General features: G+C 38.2%; 2 protein-coding genes across 2 annotated transcripts; one reads left to right on the top strand and one right to left on the bottom strand.

Moving 5' to 3' along the window:
* Positions 1 to 518: 518 nt before the first annotated feature.
* On the top strand, positions 519 to 9,950 carry elmod2 (ELMO/CED-12 domain containing 2). Its single transcript, XM_074629326.1, has 9 exons — positions 519 to 747; positions 3,256 to 3,403; positions 3,497 to 3,525; positions 5,341 to 5,438; positions 5,569 to 5,698; positions 6,809 to 6,942; positions 7,934 to 8,002; positions 8,135 to 8,268; positions 8,404 to 9,950. Exons 2-9 carry the CDS (start codon positions 3,259 to 3,261, stop codon positions 8,559 to 8,561), a joined length of 897 nt encoding a protein of 298 aa, XP_074485427.1. The 5' UTR covers positions 519 to 747; positions 3,256 to 3,258; the 3' UTR covers positions 8,562 to 9,950.
* ucp1 (uncoupling protein 1) lies at positions 9,921 to 15,469 on the bottom strand. Its single transcript, XM_074629324.1, has 7 exons — positions 15,333 to 15,469; positions 15,023 to 15,159; positions 14,502 to 14,700; positions 12,966 to 13,163; positions 12,737 to 12,838; positions 10,669 to 10,849; positions 9,921 to 10,527 (listed from the first exon to the last, which is right to left on the bottom strand). Exons 2-7 carry the CDS (start codon positions 15,146 to 15,148, stop codon positions 10,413 to 10,415), a joined length of 921 nt encoding a protein of 306 aa, XP_074485425.1. The 5' UTR covers positions 15,149 to 15,159; positions 15,333 to 15,469; the 3' UTR covers positions 9,921 to 10,412.
* Between the last annotated feature and the right edge of the window lie 1,670 nt (positions 15,470 to 17,139).

Consider the following 17,139-nt stretch of genomic DNA (forward strand, 5'->3'; position numbering starts at 1 on the left):
CGGAGAAGATCATCCTATCATTATGCCTTGAATTAATTAAAGAAAAAAAAAAAAAAAAAACGGCTCTCGGACGGGAGCCGGCTCTTATGGTACGTGTCCACAGGGGCGTTTTTTATCGCAAGGGGACGCAACGCTTCCCAGCATTGGACGTTTGTTGGGCTGTCCCCAACCTGATTGGACGAACACTTTCCGGCCGTGGGCTGCTGCTCCCAGCTTTCAAACCGGAAACAGTATGGGGGCTCGTTTGGAAACTTTCTTCTCTTATTTCACGAAAATAGTTCACCGAAATGTGTTTCTGAAAACATTTGAGGCGAGAAATAAGCCAAGCAGTTGCTGAATCTGTCTTTATTTTGGATCGACAGCGTTTATTTTAAAAAGATTCTCGGGAGTTTCGAGAGGCGGCGAGTCGCGTCAGACGCCCGTGATTTGCATAAAGTAAACTGGCCCTCAACTTTATGCAAATGAGGAGCGGGCGTTGGGGACGCTCCGTTTCTCGAATCGCGCAGCCACACTACCAGAATGCATTGCACGGCTGCTTACATAGACAATGAATGGGGGAGCGTGGAAAGCACGGTACCATGAATGTTCACTTAAAAGAGTCGGCTCTTTGAACCTACTCGTTCTTGACCAACACATCGCTAGTTGTCAATAGAAACGTGTCAAAGCTCAAAGCTCTAAACTCACCAACGGCTGCTGAAGACAAGAGAAGACAAGTTCTGGGTTTGTCTTTGTCTCTGCGATAAAAGGGTAAGATTTACTCGAGCTTCTTGCTCTTCATAAACACTATTTAGTACACAAATGCCTACGAACGTAACCTGATCTAGGTTAACATTAGCTAACGTTAGCTAACAGTTAACACCATGGCAACCTGTTGTCTGAACCGCGGCTAGCAGTTAGCTAGCTGGTTAGCAGTTAGCTAACATCATCTGAGTTCAGAAGCTGAAGTTAGTTTATTAAAACCAGATGCAACTATCTTATCAGTCTGTCAACATATGGGTTGACTATTTGCTAAAGCGACACTTAACTCACTAATGTTTGTAGCTTAAACTGAATGGTCACGTTAGTCTGAAGTTAGCAGTAGTGCTAATGCTAGCTACCACAATGCTATTGTTTTGTTGGCTAGCCTTCCACTGTTACTACTACTACTGCTACTACTACTACTGTTACTACTGCTACTACTGTCTTATTGTAGGTAGTATTTCTATTTTAATGGTGGCCTACGATCAGCTGATCCACTCCTTTGTTGAATTATGAATTATTATGTCGTTTTAAACGCTTGATATTGCCTCAACCACTCTGAACTGGTGGTTATTGACATGACACACAGACAACTGGTGTTTCAGTCCTGATCATAGTAATACTGGCATGGCCAGCCATCCTCCTCGTTTAGTGGCAGGCTGCTGCTCCCCAAGTGCTCCACAGACAGACTCAGGAAATCCTTTGTCCCCCCGAGCCATCAAACTGTACAACACCTCTCTAGGGAGGGACAGGGGACAAAGGAGGACGGTCTGCAGGACAGACAATAATGCACACAGTGCACTTTCATAGACTAAGCTACTGGAGTTACCCTGCACTATACTCACTTTTAATAGTCTCTTCTCCACTATACTCACTTTTAATAGTCTCTTCTCCACTATACTCACTTTTAATAGTCTCTTCTCCACTATACTCACTTTTTTAACAGTCTCTTCTGCACTATATTCACATTTTTAATAGTTTCTTCTGCACTATATTCACTTTTTCAATAGTCTCTTCTGCACTATACTCATGTTTTAACAGTGTCTTCTGCACTATATTCACTTTTTTAATAGTCCTGTATCACAGCTGTTACACTGCACTATATTCAGTTTTAACAGTTTTTTCTTCATCTCCTTGTATTTTTATATCTGGTATATTTTTTTTGTACTTTGCACTACTTCCTTTTTTGCTGCCTTTTTACTAACATGTTTTGCACTATGGAACTGTAATGCTGGAAACTTGAATTTCCCTCGGGATCAATAAAGTTACTTTCTATCTATCTGTCTATCTATCTATCTATCTATCTATCTATCTATAATAATGGCATCGTGGTGAACATCGTTAGACAGGGGTGGAAAGTATACTTACTCAAGCACTGTATTGAAATATAGTTTAGATGTAGTTTGTACATTTAGATGTACATGTACTTTACATTTGTATCAGCTGATCAGGTTTATTTTGCCACGTACATATATAAGAGTCAAGTGATCTGGAAGTTGTAAACAATGCAAATAGTGCAAAGAAATAAACACTCAATGGACGAACATGGTCTGGATGATTATGTACAGTATGTACATGTAAAGATGTCTATATACTGTATGTACAGTGAGTAGGATTTGTATTGACATACAATTTGCTACATTGGACTTCTACTCCACATCATTTAAGAGAAAATTAGTTATAAGTTACTTTGCAGATTAATATTTATCATACAAAACATATGATCGCCTTGTTAAATGTGTTGACTTGTTATAGGTCAAAATCCCCATCTGTATAAAAAGTAGACATTTAAAGCTGTAACAATTAGTCAACTAATCGATTAGTTGAGTGACAGAAAGTTAATTGGCAAATCGAATAATTGTTTAGGTAATTTTTTATTTTATTTTTTCAAGCAATCTGCCAAACATTTAAGGGTTCCAAGATTTTTATTGATTGATTGATTTTTTTATTGACTTTTTACCTTTTCTTGTCTTGCAATATAGTACATTTAATGTGTTGGGGTTTGGGACTGTAGTTTGGACAAAACAACAAAAATCAATTTTGGTTCTTGAAAATTATGATGGGTATTTTATTTTATTTTGTACTGTTTTTCTGATGTTGTGTAGTCCAAATGATTAATCAATGAATTAAAAAATGCCAATTCAGCCTACTTGAATTTTTAAATTTGATTACGTAAATAAAATTGAATGGTATGACTTTTACTTGAGTGTATACAGTGATGGTACATGTAGTACCTTTTCTAAGTGCTTCCTCCACCCATGCCAGTATGTATTTATAACATTCACCTTTCATGAGTAAACTGTTCATTGGCTTTGATCACATGTTAACTTTATACTTTATACTGCCAAGTAGTTTGCTGATCTATAACTTGCCAGGACATTTCTTGCAAAGTAGAATACAAATTTAAGCTGTGCCAATTACCCCTGACGCAGGACTGTCCATCCCTGATGGTGAGCTAAGTCAAATTTGTCTGCTTGAATTCAAGGGGCCGCTGTCTTTTCTCTGTCCATTTTGTAGAGGATGCTGGGGTATATCTGGCAGTATGTCTACACGTCCTTCCTGAGATACTGGCTGAAGTGGTTCCTCAGACAGGTAACAGGGACATGTGAGCTGCAGAGAATATGCTCTGGATACAAGCCAGGGGCTACAAGGACGACAAAAGCAGGTGAATTGAATAATCCCAATCTGGTTTGCTTTTCTTGCTTAGTATAATTTTTTTTCTATTATATTAATCTGCCTCTCTTTTGTCCTGTTGTAGAATATTCTCTCGGGTCATCAAAGAACAAGGTAAGAGAAATATTAACTGTCAGTTTTTTAGTAGATAATGAGTTATAAGGATGGTTTTGTTTCTGATATAAAGGATTGCTCCTGGGCAATTTCCAGGGTCAGCTTCAGTATATGTGGTTTAAGAATAGCTTTCAATATGACCATTTCTATTATTTTATGTTCAAGTTAAGGTTTCTTTTATATAGTTAAAAGACAAACGCATGATTGCTTTAACACAAACTTCTGAACAACAGCAAAATGACCTATATCCATTACGGTAATTGTCAATAATTTTGGTCAGTAATAGGGTTGGGCAATATGACGATATACTATATCATCAAAATGATATAAAAATGTCTATTGTATATATTTTTCCTCTATTGTTTAAATTGCGATACAGGCTAGGCCTATATTTGTTTCTTTTTTCTCTATAATTTCACTTAAAAATGTTATGTTCATTTTGCACTCAAGTACTTAAAATGAGAAAATACTCTGTACTTTTCATTAGTCAAGTATTTAATTCAAAGAAGTATACAAAAATAAGCTTTACCATGTGTTGTTAGACTATTGAACTACCAGAAAACATGCTATATAGTGATATATACTGTTATTGAGATATGAAATGAAATACAGTATATTGGATAGAGAATTTGGGCCATATCACCCAGCCGTACTCAGTAAAAATGATTTCTGGTTTCAGCTTCTGGAAATTGAGAATTTGTTTGAATTTGATTTAATATCATTACAAATTAAACATCCATTTAATTTGTTTGTTATTGTTTAGAGGATATCAGTTTAGGCTCTGGGAATTTGAGAATTTGGCAATTTATTAACTAAATAATGATTCTAGTCGCCTAATAAAATAAAAAAAAACTTGATAGGTTTCATTTATAATAATTAGTTGCAGATATCCAAAAGTGCTTTACTCTCACAAAATACAAGAAAAACACAAGTACACATAGAAGAATGTAAATAATATATAATCATAGGCTACACATACTGTACAAACCATAAATCTTAAAAAACAGGCAACACATATAATGTACTGTTTATACAGTATAAATATTGTAGGACAGTTATGGGTCATGAAAGCAGGTTTCTTAATCAAAATGCATAGATGAGAGTTCTTACAAGACACACCAGAAACTGTTTTTCTGTTTTCAGTGAGACTGTCTCCATTGTCATGAAAAAAAAATCTCTGTTCCCAGACTGTTTGAGTCTGGACTGTGATAAGCAGTCTTTGTTGGGTGGACCTGAACAGTATTAATACAGTCAGAATTGCAGAAATATTATATTGGGTCTTCGAAGACAAACAGCAAGTGTAGCGAGCTAGTATTAAGATGCCAGGATTTGGGTAATGTGATCCCTTTTGGTAGATCTGGGCAGTAATCTCACTGCAGATGTGTTATAGGGGCCGGATTAATTGATGTTTAAACTATGTGGGCCCACAGAGAAGTGTAAAGGACACGCCCCTTGCTTAACTACTGACCTGTTCATTATCTGTTGTATGTGTGAACTCCAATAAAAACACATCTTGTGAGTTTAATCAGTCCTTATCTTTCAATACACTTGCCCAGCTTAGATGAATTGACTCTACATGTCATTTATAGCTAGGTAAGCATTTTCCAATAAACAGTCCATTCACTGCAGAAACAGAAGTGCTTAGTCATCTTTTTCATTGTTTCTGAGGTCGACTTTGAAAGGTGGTTTTTCACTGTGGCTGACAGTATAGATTATATAGTAGCCACTGTGCCAATTTTCTGTCTGGTCACTCGCTGTGTCATTACTTCTCTGTGACTACCTCCTCTTCCTCTCCTGTGCTTTCCTCCTCTGTAGGTTTTAAGAGGAGCTTTGGAAACCAGCAAGGATAATTTGGAGCAATGTGTGGATCAAATTATGAAAGCGAAGAATGTCAAACCCCAGAAAGATCCACTGTAAGGCTACTTCTTATCTGTTATTTGGTCACCAGCAATTATTTTTATTTCCAAATCATATTAAGTGTCGTGTAAGTGTAATTTTCGAATCAATGTGTTAATTATTTGTTTAATCTCTCTACCTGTTTAGGTTCAAGGAAAGCCTACACATCTGTCTGTTACAGATAACAGGAAACAGCAGCCTGTATAAATCTGTGGAAGACTTGAGAAAAGAAGTCTTCAACTCGGATGACCAAGAACACGAGGCCATGCTGTTGAAGGTTTCCTGCTTCTTGATCCAGTTGTTCATTTGTTTTAGCTGCATGGTTATTGTTTCACACAACAAATACGTATATGTCCAAAGTAGGTAGAAAGATAGATAGATGCATGGATGAATGGATGGATGTACTTTATTATTCCCAAATTGGGAAATGATTGTGTTACAGCAGCAGGTTATCTACGTAATGCACCGGAACAGTAAATAAAATGTGTATATCAACACTAGAGAAATATATCCATAGAATACACAATATAAAGAATATTGGAATACACTATAAATATACCCAACTACTACAACTAGCATACAAAAAATCTAAATTATAAACATAGAGTAACCTACTATATACATTAGCAAAGTGTGCAATTAATAATGTTTTGTTTTTAAATACAAAGTAATTGAGGTAGTGCAAATGTAGATGTGCAAAATTCAACATGTGAAAGATTATTGCAGGAGCAAAAACAGAATGGAGTTTGTTTGAGACAGAAGCTATAAAGCTGAGAGTTCCCTGTTAGACAGAGCTGAGGTGTTGTAGAGAGTTATTGCTTCAGGCAGGAAAAATTTCCTGTATCCGTCCTTGCAACAGCATCAGCTGAATCAATTGTTCGTGGAGAGGGTGGTTAGGATTATCCGTGATGGATAACGGATTGTTCAGTGTCCTCCTCTCCACCACAACATCAAAGGTGTCAGGTTTGCAGCCAATTACGGAGCCAGCCTTCTTAATCAGTTTATTAAGTCTGTTGGTTTCACTGGCTCCAATGCTGCTCCCCCAGCAGACTACGGTGAAGAACAATGCACAAAGTAGATGTAAGTCTGGATCAGTCTATGGACTTTTGTGATTTCATTGACCGGTACATAATTTTTAATGGACTTATGAACTAACATGCCCTGCTAACATAGACGCAGCAGAAATAGAAAAAGCTTTAGAAGGAGGAACCACATTTATTTTCTGAGATTTAAGTGAGTTAGGCGGCACAATAAAATAGCATGATTTAGATTACAGTATAGAAAGTATTGATTATAAATCCAAAATGTTATGCACAAAATCATTGTACATGTAACTCAGTACAGTGGCAATTACAATGTGTAACCTTAGAATGATTTGTTCTCTCAGCTGTGGGACCTGTTGATGCCAGCAGTGAAACTGGAGTCGAGGATCACCAAACAGTGGGGAGACATTGGATTCCAAGGAGACGACCCTAAGACCGACTTCAGAGGAATGGGCTTGCTGGGCCTTATCAACCTTGTGTGAGTCCTCAATGAATAACGATGAGACTTTATTAACTACGTTATGAAGAACTGCAGATAATATCAGTACTGACCATTAAGACCATCTACTGTCCTATCTACACTATCACCATTTCTGTTATCTATGACGGAAATACCATTTTGTCTTTAAGGAGGGTTAACGTTAGCCAGCTCTCTCGTAAACAGACAGGGAGCTGCATTGTTTGTGAGTGATAACAAATGTCACAGCCTCTCTAGCTTAATCATCATGGCATATGTGTGTGCTAGCTAATGATATAGGCTGGATGACTAGTCCGTTATGAACGTTGTCATCACTACCGCATTGTAATATGGGATATTTATGCCGTCATAGTGTCCAGCGTTGCATACTGGTGTAGTTCACCTGAGTAGCATGCAATAATACACGTGCTATTGGTTTCATACTAAGGTTTCGGACATTCTAAAAAATCTCACATACTGTTTTAGCGTACTAAATGGCATACAACTGGAACACATTTGGAATGATTGCATTTACAACAGTGAAATGGACTTTAGGAGCCTGAAAATTCAATCCCAAAGTGACATGGAAATCCGCACAATCAGCTAGATTTTATACCCTACATATAACCAAGGAAAAACTGCAGCAAAGGTTATAACATACATTTGTATCACTATAATAGATGTTAAAACTTGAGATGTAGAAATATATGTGTCCAAATACATATTCACATCACCATCTGTTTTCATTGTTTAGATGATTTGCACACATAATCATTGCCATATTTAGAACCATACTCTTGGAAAAAGCTGCATTGTCAAACCGTGTAGGATCTACTGTATGTCTAAAGATTAACCAGGCACATATACACTCAGGCTTCACAGATAACTGTTAATGATTTATCTGTGTGGAGTCATGCATTTGTGTTTACGTCTCGCAGTCTAGTAGCCTTACTGTCACTTCTCAGACAAATTAAAGATTTTATTCAACCTTTTTCACATGTTTTTGCTACAGGTTTTTCAGTGAAAACTACACAGAGGAGGCTCGTCAGGTGTTGTCTCATGCAAACCATCCTAAACTAGGGTAAGAGACATTCATACATGTATAGTATTAATATCTATATATTTTCTGTCAGTATTGCGGCAAAAGCTTGATCTTCCTAAAGTCGCTTTTGGCATGCACTTTATGCTAGTTTATGTATTCCTCATATTTCAGGTATTCATATGCCATCGTTGGGATCAACTTGACAGAGATGGCCTACAGCCTCCTGAAGAGTGGTGCTTTGAAACCCCATTTCTACAATACAGTACTGGGCACATCTGAGCTCCGGCACTTTCATCAGCTATACTGTGAGTAAATAGACCATATCATGTTTCTATTGTTTCACTTCTCTTATTCTTTCCATCTTTCTAATAGAAAATCAAATTTTTTGTCTGTTTTTATAAATAATTCTCTAAAATAAATGTGTGTTTCTTCTCTTCCAGGTTATCTGGCGTATGAATTTGATAAATTCTGGGTGGCAGAAGAACCAGAAAGCATCATGCATTTCAATCAGTACAGAGAAAAATTCCATGACATAGTCAAGGCACATCTACAGGACCCCGATGTGACCCTCACACTGACTGTCCGCTCTAACAACTAACATTATACAGAAATATTCCCTCACCTCTCCACGGCCCCTGAGGCTGCTTGATCAGGTAGAGGAAGGCAAGAAGCATCAAGTGATGCTGAACATTAACAAACAACAAAAGCTGGTTGGTGAAACAAATGAATCCTCTTATATTTGGCTTTGTGGTCCATTAGTCACGCTCTGTTCATCTTGTTCCAGTGAGAGTTAAGAGTTTTAAAATAGAGCACAAATCTAACACCCAATACCTCAAAAATGACCATTCCCGTGTTTAATTAACCTTCGTAAAGGGGAAATGAGAGCTGCTGCTGCTGCAGAGGACTGTAGAGATAACGGGTCCGTCTTTTGTGAGGATTTAAGCACTTTCAGTGAGCAAGCAGCCAAATTGTTGCAGTTAAAAGACAGTTATTGAAAAATGGTAATTAACTACCATATTTGTAGCTGTCTTGTTTGTGTTTATGTAAACAAGCCCCGGGCCACACTGGACGCTTGAGCAGCACGTGGCGGCTACCTCTCTGAACTTGCTGCGTATCACGCGTGTGGCGTCCTCAACGGCAGCGTTTCTACTACTGCGCTGCTACTGCCAGCCCTTTCTTTCCACATAGTTTGCCTTTCATAATTTCAATTTAATTATAAATGTAATTTATATTTATTTTAGACAGAAAAATGTTTAGAAGCGTGTGCTCATTTGTAAATAATAATAATAATAATCCACGATTAAAAGCCGGTACTCTTAATTAATTAATTAATTTAATTAAAAAAAAATTTTATTAATTTGTGGAGCCGTGCAAGTCACTGCATTTTCACTGTCCTGCAAATATTTCAGAATAAAAGCCTCGTGTTAACAAATGAAGGGATTCTGTCCACAGAAAAAACACTATAGGTCTTTTATTTTGAAACAGAAACAGGAAGTGTTGAGTTAAAAATATGTTTTTGCTTTTTCATGTCTGTGACCTATTCTACAAATATGGACATAGAAACTGTAGTAATGTTGCTGGTATGATATCAATACACAATTTCACACAGCAAGCGGAAAAAATAGACCTCAAATCTCTAGAAGAGATGCAGCTGATACACAGCCGCGCCGTGCCACGCCGCGCCGCTCACGCGGGCTGTGTGGTCCGGGCGTTATGTGTACTCACAGTTATCCCGCTCAGGAATCAGATTTTTATGTCCAGAGACCGTGGCTAAATTTGTGCATGTTTTAATGTGTCCCCGTTGATGGCATCTGTATTCTGTAATATAGGTGATGTGGAACTCAAACTGGTTGTTTGCCTCCATTTTCATAAATTTGTATGTTTGCGTTTTTATTAATTTTATGCTGTGATTTGCTTATGAGTATGGTATGTAATGATTAACACATCTGACTCAAAGTTAATAAATACACACTTTAATGTTTTGAAATGTGTTCTGCGTGGTGTAAGTGAGAGCACAAGTTAATAAGCAAGCACCGGGTCTGTAAAACAAGTCAAATATATTCAGAGTTCACGTAAATCTGTTGACATTTTATTATGGGCACCAGTATTCTGTAAAGGTGCTCTGCTGGGAGCTCCCTAAAATGTATAATTGGCAGATTTAGATTTACAGATCTTAAAGAGCAACTTCCCAAAGGAGGGTTATCACAACCTAGTGTTAGCACCATTCACTCCCATTAAATCTCAAATGGGTTCATTGTGAAAAATGATAAATACAAAGATAGAACTGCATTTAAGTTCAATGTAAAGTCAAATACAAGGTACCCTGAACTCCAGTATTCCTTTTTCAACAAAGGACTTTCTTCTTTGTCACCACAAGACAAATAGAATAAAACTATTATCGGTGTTCCAACCCAGTGGTGGCTCAGATTTTTCAGTCAAACTTTGAATCTCAATTTCTGTCCTCCATCCTCTTCTTTGTGACCATCATGGCTCTCTTGATTTGTTCGAATGAGACAAACATCACAACGTTCCACGATCCCAACCTCAGAAATGAGGGCACAAATCTACAGGAGAAAAAGAAAATGAAATAGGTCCACAAATGCAGCATTGCTTAAAACATCAAATGAAATGAAATGACTAATCAAAGTATAAATATTCCTAAACAAATGAGTGTGTGCTGGGGTCAGAGAGGAGGAGGAGCTCACCCTTTGTAGAAAGCCGTCGGCCCCTCTTTAGTCATCATGGTCCAGGAACAATTGATGGCACTCTTGTACTGGCCCGGTGGAGAGTTCATGTATCTAGTTTTCACCACATCTACTGGGGAGGCGATCACCGTGGTGACAAAGCCGGCACCAAACGCAGATACAAAGTGGCACGGCAGATTGTCTGTGGAGAGATTGTGAACAAAACAACTAAAGAGTGTGAATGAGAGTGACCAGGAGGCCTTTGCTCTGAGCTGAGCTGTATAGAAACTCTTGTCAGCAGATTATATAACCTTGTGAATGGGGCAATATAAATGATTGAGATAAATGTGGTATTAACTACTACGGCACTACAACATGTTCTGTACCAGCATGTGTGCTGCTGTTATCAGCTGTTGAAGGGGTGAGAGGGTGTGTGGGTTTCTAACCCAATCAGCTGTCTCTCTGGGAATGCATTGTGTGTTTGTGTGTGTGCGTGTGCGTCTGTCTGTGTGTCTGTGTCTGTGCGTGTGCATGCAGTGTCTTACTGTAACCAGTGGTGGAAAGTAACATTTACTCAACTCAACTTTGAGGTACTTGGACTTTACTAGACAGATTCCATATACTTCTAATCCACTATATCTCGAAGGGAAATATTGTACTTTTTACTTCCCTACATTTATTTAATAACTTAAGTTACATTGCAGATAGGGCTGTCAATCGATTAAAATATTTTATCACGACTAATCGCATGATTGTCTATAGTTAATCATGATTAATCGCACATTTTTTATCTGTTCAAACTGTACCTTAAAGGGAGATATGTCAAGTATTTAATACTCTTATCAACATGGGAGTGGGCAAATATGCTGCTTTATGCAAATGTATGTATATATTTATTATTGGAAATCAATTAACAACACAAAACAATGAGAAATATTGTCCAGAAACTCTCGCAGGTACTGCATTTAGTATAAAACATATGCTCAAATCATAACATGGCAAACTCAAGCCCAACAGGCAACAACAGCTGTCAGTGTGCTGACTTGACTATGACTTGCCCCAAACTGCTTGTGATTATCATAAAGTGGGCATGTCTGTAAAGGGGAGACTCGTGGGTACCCATAGAACCCATTTTCATTCACATATCTTGAGGTCAGAGGTCAAGGAACCCCTTTGAAAATGGCCATGCCAAGTTTTTCCTCGCCAAAATTTAGCGTAACTTCGTAGCGTTATTTACCTTTATCTCAACAACCTTGAAATCCATTGGTTGGTACCAATGGATTCCCTAGGTTTTCTTTTAGGTTTTCGTTTAATATGATGCCAGTATCTTCACTCGAGCTCTGAGCCTGCTACAACCTCCAAAAGATCGAATAGCGTCTGGGCCCAAATGCGGGCCGTACAGTATCACAACACATAATATAGCAATACTCATGTATATTGATATTTTCTTAACTTCCCTACTGCACATATTTTGAAAATGAGACTTAACTCTCTGCATCAGTATTGTTGTTGTTAAAGAAGCAAGTCACTCCACCAGTACCCATGATGCCTCTGGCTCCTTCCATAGATTCGGCCGAAATTGTTTTAATGAACGTGAATAACAATCACAGCAACGATGAGAGAAACAAAAATGACGTTGACAGCCCTAATTGCAGATTTCTATTATTAATACAGAATATAATTAACCAATAAATTATGATGTATTATAACTACCCAGCAGTATATTAAGTATATCAAATTAGCTCCACCTGTAGCAGCTGCAACATTAAAGGGATGAACACATTAATGCATCATTAATAATATAATACACAGTACATTATTCTGAAATGGGCCATTCTGGGTAATGCGTATTTTTACTTTTGGTACTTAAAGTATATTTTGATGCTAATACTTTAATACCTTTCTTATAATTACAATTACTTACAATTGTAATGCTACTGTGATGTCCATCTAAACTAAACTAAAACCTTTACCTGTAAATAAGAGTGTTTCTACACTGTGGTATCACTACTTTTACTTAAGTACAAGATCTGAGTACTTCCACCACTGCCTGTAATCCAGGCACACATGCTCGAGCTCTGTCACTCACCTGACAACAGATTGTGTTTAAGGATGGCCTCCTTGATCAGGTCGTATGTAACCAGCTCTGTGCAGTTGACGAGCGCATTCCTTGTGATGTTGGGTAGTGTACCTAAAGGAGAAGAATAATAACTTTTTGATTACTAATCATTTCAAATAAATCCTTTCTGGGTCTTATTTTCATGGCAGGTGAGACCCAAAAGAGTAACTTAATCTGAAGCATGCTTCCTACACAGTACCTTTCCAGAGTCCACGTATGCCCTCGTTCTGGAAGATGTGTTTGTAGGCCTGCATGGTGCCGGTGTACCGTCGAGCCACGCCGTCCAGGTTCTTCTGGGCTTGGAACCGAACCTTGACCACATCAGTGGGTTGTGCAAAAGACACCGCCATGGCGCCTGTAGTGCAGCCAGCCAGGATACGCACCAGTATACTAGCGTCTGGAGAGGGATAGACGAAGTACAACTACTCAAGTACAGCTTTGAGGTACTTGTGCTTTACTGTGTATATATTTGTGTGTATGTGTGAGATATTTTAACACCTGCTATCTATTAAATAGTCTTAAATTAAAACTTAAATCAGTGTCACTGCCCTCAGATCTTCATACAGTACACTTTACACTGAACTCTTATTACACCCTCATATTTATTTAAAGGGGCTCTATGTAAGAATCAGAAATTGTTTGTTAACAGTGACACCTTTTGCCATTAAGTCAACAACAGTCAGCGTCCTGTTGTACACGCTTGTGCTCGCACTACGTAGACACGAGCGAGCATCGGCTAAAACAGTGAGACGACACACACGAGACTGAACGTGATTGACAGGCATCATGTTGATTGAAGTTAGCAACGTTAGCCAGCTAAAACCAAAATATCACTATCTCACATGCTTGGCAGTAATGTTAGCACCTGTCCAATAGGAATTTCGCCAGCTCGGGGTCCGTTTTGATACCTAAAACCAAACGAAGGTCCCTACATGAATCGAAAGGCCCAGTCGATGTTCATCCTAGTTTTCCCACAACGCCAGTCACATGCCTGTTTTGCAAGCCGGGCTTCAATAGATATAACTCTATGCTTCCGTGAAGTTTGTGTTGGAGTCTGAGTTGTGGTGGCGGCTGGTCGTTTGGCGTTAGCGGACTCCATTTCTAACCGCACATTAGCTATCGTTGCACACTGTTAGCCCTGTAGCGGAGCTGAAAATAAAGGCACTTGCGAGTGCGCATGACGTCACATAATCTTCCTGGAAAAAACGTCCCGTAGTCTTCACATTAAAAGCAGCCTACAGGCTGATAGAGGAAATTCAGAAAGTCGTGAAAAGTCAAATTTTTTAAGTTAAGTTACACATCAGCAATAAAAAAAGATGCGTGAAAACTTACATACAGTCCCTTTAATATTACATGTTGTGTACTTTATTTGCTTGGTATTGTAATTGTATGCCAATATTAATATTCTACTGCTGACTATATTGTACGTAATGAAGCTGCACATCTGTCAGTGCTGCATGAGGGAGCCTTCCACTCTTCCTACTCTCCTCAGGTTTCTTGCTTTTTCTCTTTAAAAATAGTTTTCCTTATCTGAATCGAGGGTTTGGCAATATAGGATGTGATATTTTGTGCTTTTTGTAAAGCCCTCTGAGAGAAATGAGTGATTCTGGGCTCTGTAAATAACATTGACTGGATTTGATATTCATCTTTCATGTAAGGATTTTGATTTGTGACAGTGGGACATAGAGGGATAGTAATTTATTTAGAAATACATAATTAAAAGAAAACCACGTACTGTCTTTGCCACCAGTGTAAAAGCTTTTGACGTTGTCGTAGAGGCCGATTCTGATGGAGGCGAAGCACGTTTGTCTCTGCAGCCCCGCCACCAGCCCGTTGTACAGAGACCTGGGCCCCTCTGTTCGGATCATGGTGCTGATGGTCCCAAACACCCCTCTGTAGCGGATTCCTTCCACTCCCTTCATCTCTCCCTGAATCTGGGGTCACACATTCAGATTGCACTCAAGGCTAAAACCAGCTTTACAGAACAAAAGTAGAAAACCTTTAGACTAAATGTTGCAGCGTGTTGCTACAGAAGTGTTAATGAGTGTAATTGATTTTGGCGGAAGGAAGTGGACAAAGTTTAAACTGAAGCTTCTCAGTCAATAGCAGCCAACAACACAGGATTTTCCAGTGTAGTAAACAGCACCGATAGGAGCTGAAGATCAATATCAAGATATATCATCAGATGCATTGCAATGAATGTTATATGATACTGGAGATGATTGAACAAAGACTTTCTTCTCACTGAACAGATACCTGTAGTCTGACTTTGGCTGTGTCCAGAGGAAATGTGAACAGGTCCGCTACACAGGCTGCAGCCCCAGCACTCGCCATCTTCACCCCCAGTGGAGGGGGAACATCTGAGGGTTTAAGTCCCACCATGTTTCCTAATACTGGGGTTACAGGTACGCAAAACACACACAATCAGAACAAATCACCTGGAGAAAACCACCACATGAACATTAACCTGGTATCATATTTATCTTTTCAATTCAAAGGCTTGTGAGTCTTTTATGAGCCAATAATCAAAGTGTAAATTGATGATAAAAACATAAAACATACTCACATTGTCTAAAATCTAAGGTTCCTTTTGATCCTCAGTCGTTTGTTACCGGGCAGGATTTGATTGGCCAGATTATAATCCATAAAGGGCGCCACTCCGCAGAAAGGAAAGATGCATCTTTATCTCTGTATTTATAGATTATGTGGCCGGCTTTTTTATGACATCCACAGAGAGGCGTTTCTGTGTACTCCTGTATGCACTGGTCAAAGCAAAGTCCACCGACTGTCAGAAAGTCAATGTTCAATTTACCCCACAGTGCAGGCACATTTCAGAAAAACAACTACTTCCCCCATTCTGTGACTCTAACATCACTATCTCTTCATCCAAAACTGTGGTATATTTCCAAAAGAGTTTAGTATTTCTAAATGTTATTTTCTTGCCTATCGTCAGATATAATCAACACTATATCCATTCACATTCTGTACAGTAAGTTTTCCTTCTGTCCTGTATCTGTCACTTAATATTAAGTAATTATTTACTTTATCAGACTAGAAGATTAAAGTGTCTGCACCTCACAGCGGTCATAATAAAGCACTCTCAGTCAGCTTCATTGGAGCCAATGAACCACAGAACAGGTATGTGAACGACAGAGAAAATGTTTGGAGCTGATTGGCTAAAAGGGTTTATGGCCTAACATCACGTTATCCTTTCACTTTTGCAGTAGTGTTATTGTATTGTACAGTATTATTTATAAGAGGTATTATATCCTGTTGTTCATTTATGATTTCTTAATGACAAATACTTTTCACATTTTTTGTAAAAGAGTGCACCGACTTTTTTAAAAAGTCGGGGGGAGAGTAGTGACGTGAACTAGTGACTGAAGTTCACTGTGGATCAGATAAGAAATTTTGCGCGTCATAGCAGTTTGGCAGTGAAGGGGCCTGTTTCATAATACCTCTCCCTAAATCCAACCTATGTAGCCTCTCAAATAGTATGGAAATTATGTGAAAATCTGATTCTTGGATGAAGAAACAGGGAAAAATGTGACTGTATTTCCACAATACTCAGTTTACTTGGTACAACTAGCTAAAACTAATGCAGTCTAATACAACAGTCCAGCAACAAATCCTACCTTCATGAAGGTTATAATCACTTTTAGTTAAAACTGTTTAGAAGAGATGTTGATATACAGTAACTGTATGATCATTTTGGATGCTGTAGTTTGTTGTCTGGCGAGTTGTATCACATTATATTGAGAAGTGTTTCTAATATTTTGCTGACCCCCTTTACTGTATATTAATAAACTAAATATTAGAAACACCTCTAAGTATAATGCAGTACAGTTAAACAGCACCACAAAGAACAGTCTTAAATGTTGAATCAATACCTCTTTTTGCAGGCCTGTTGTTTTAGACTGAATTAGTTTTAGCTAGGTGTAATAAACTGGTAACTGAGTGTATAATATTTAAAACGCACAATGATAATAAACATTAGCGAAATGGAAAATAGAAAAACAAAATCCTCTCAAGTGTCTTATTTCCCCATTCATCTTCTTTGTGCCATCATTTCTTTCTCCCTATTCATGTAATCAGTAACTATTAGAAATCAAATCTGAAATAGTGTCGCTATATTTGTTAGATGAGATCAAATGATTTTATAATTTCTGGAAATCCACAAGTGAGACCGACCGGTGAGAGAGAGAAGCAGTATTTCATCTGTCCTGTTCTAACAAATCATACTTTCTGATAGATTAATCATTTATATCTTTGACGTGTGTCTGAGAGGGGAAGCCTCTTTTTAATCTGCAGAAGGTCCAGTTTTAAGAGAGCTCTCTTTGCTGTGATTGGTTAACCTGAGCCACAACCCCAGT

The sequence above is a fragment of the Sebastes fasciatus genome, chromosome 3, assembly GCF_043250625.1.
Source record: "Sebastes fasciatus isolate fSebFas1 chromosome 3, fSebFas1.pri, whole genome shotgun sequence".
Lineage (NCBI taxonomy): Eukaryota > Metazoa > Chordata > Actinopteri > Perciformes > Sebastidae > Sebastes > Sebastes fasciatus.

Excerpts from the sequence above, each read along its gene's own strand:
- elmod2 (XM_074629326.1), top strand. The coding sequence starts at position 3,259 with ATGCTGGGGTATATCTGGCAGTATGTCTACACGTCCTTCCTGAGATAC. Across the intron at positions 5,439-5,568 it reads AAACCCCAGAAAGATCCACT|GTTCAAGGAAAGCCTACACA; the intron begins GTAAGGCTACTT and ends CTACCTGTTTAG. Across the intron at positions 6,943-7,933 it reads CTGGGCCTTATCAACCTTGT|GTTTTTCAGTGAAAACTACA; the intron begins GTGAGTCCTCAA and ends TTTTTGCTACAG.
- ucp1 (XM_074629324.1), bottom strand. The coding sequence starts at position 15,148 with ATGGTGGGACTTAAACCCTCAGATGTTCCCCCTCCACTGGGGGTGAAG. Across the intron at positions 13,164-14,501 it reads TTACACTGGTGGCAAAGACA|ACGCTAGTATACTGGTGCGT; the intron begins GTACGTGGTTTT and ends ATCCCTCTCCAG. Across the intron at positions 12,839-12,965 it reads CATACGTGGACTCTGGAAAG|GTACACTACCCAACATCACA; the intron begins GTACTGTGTAGG and ends CTTCTCCTTTAG.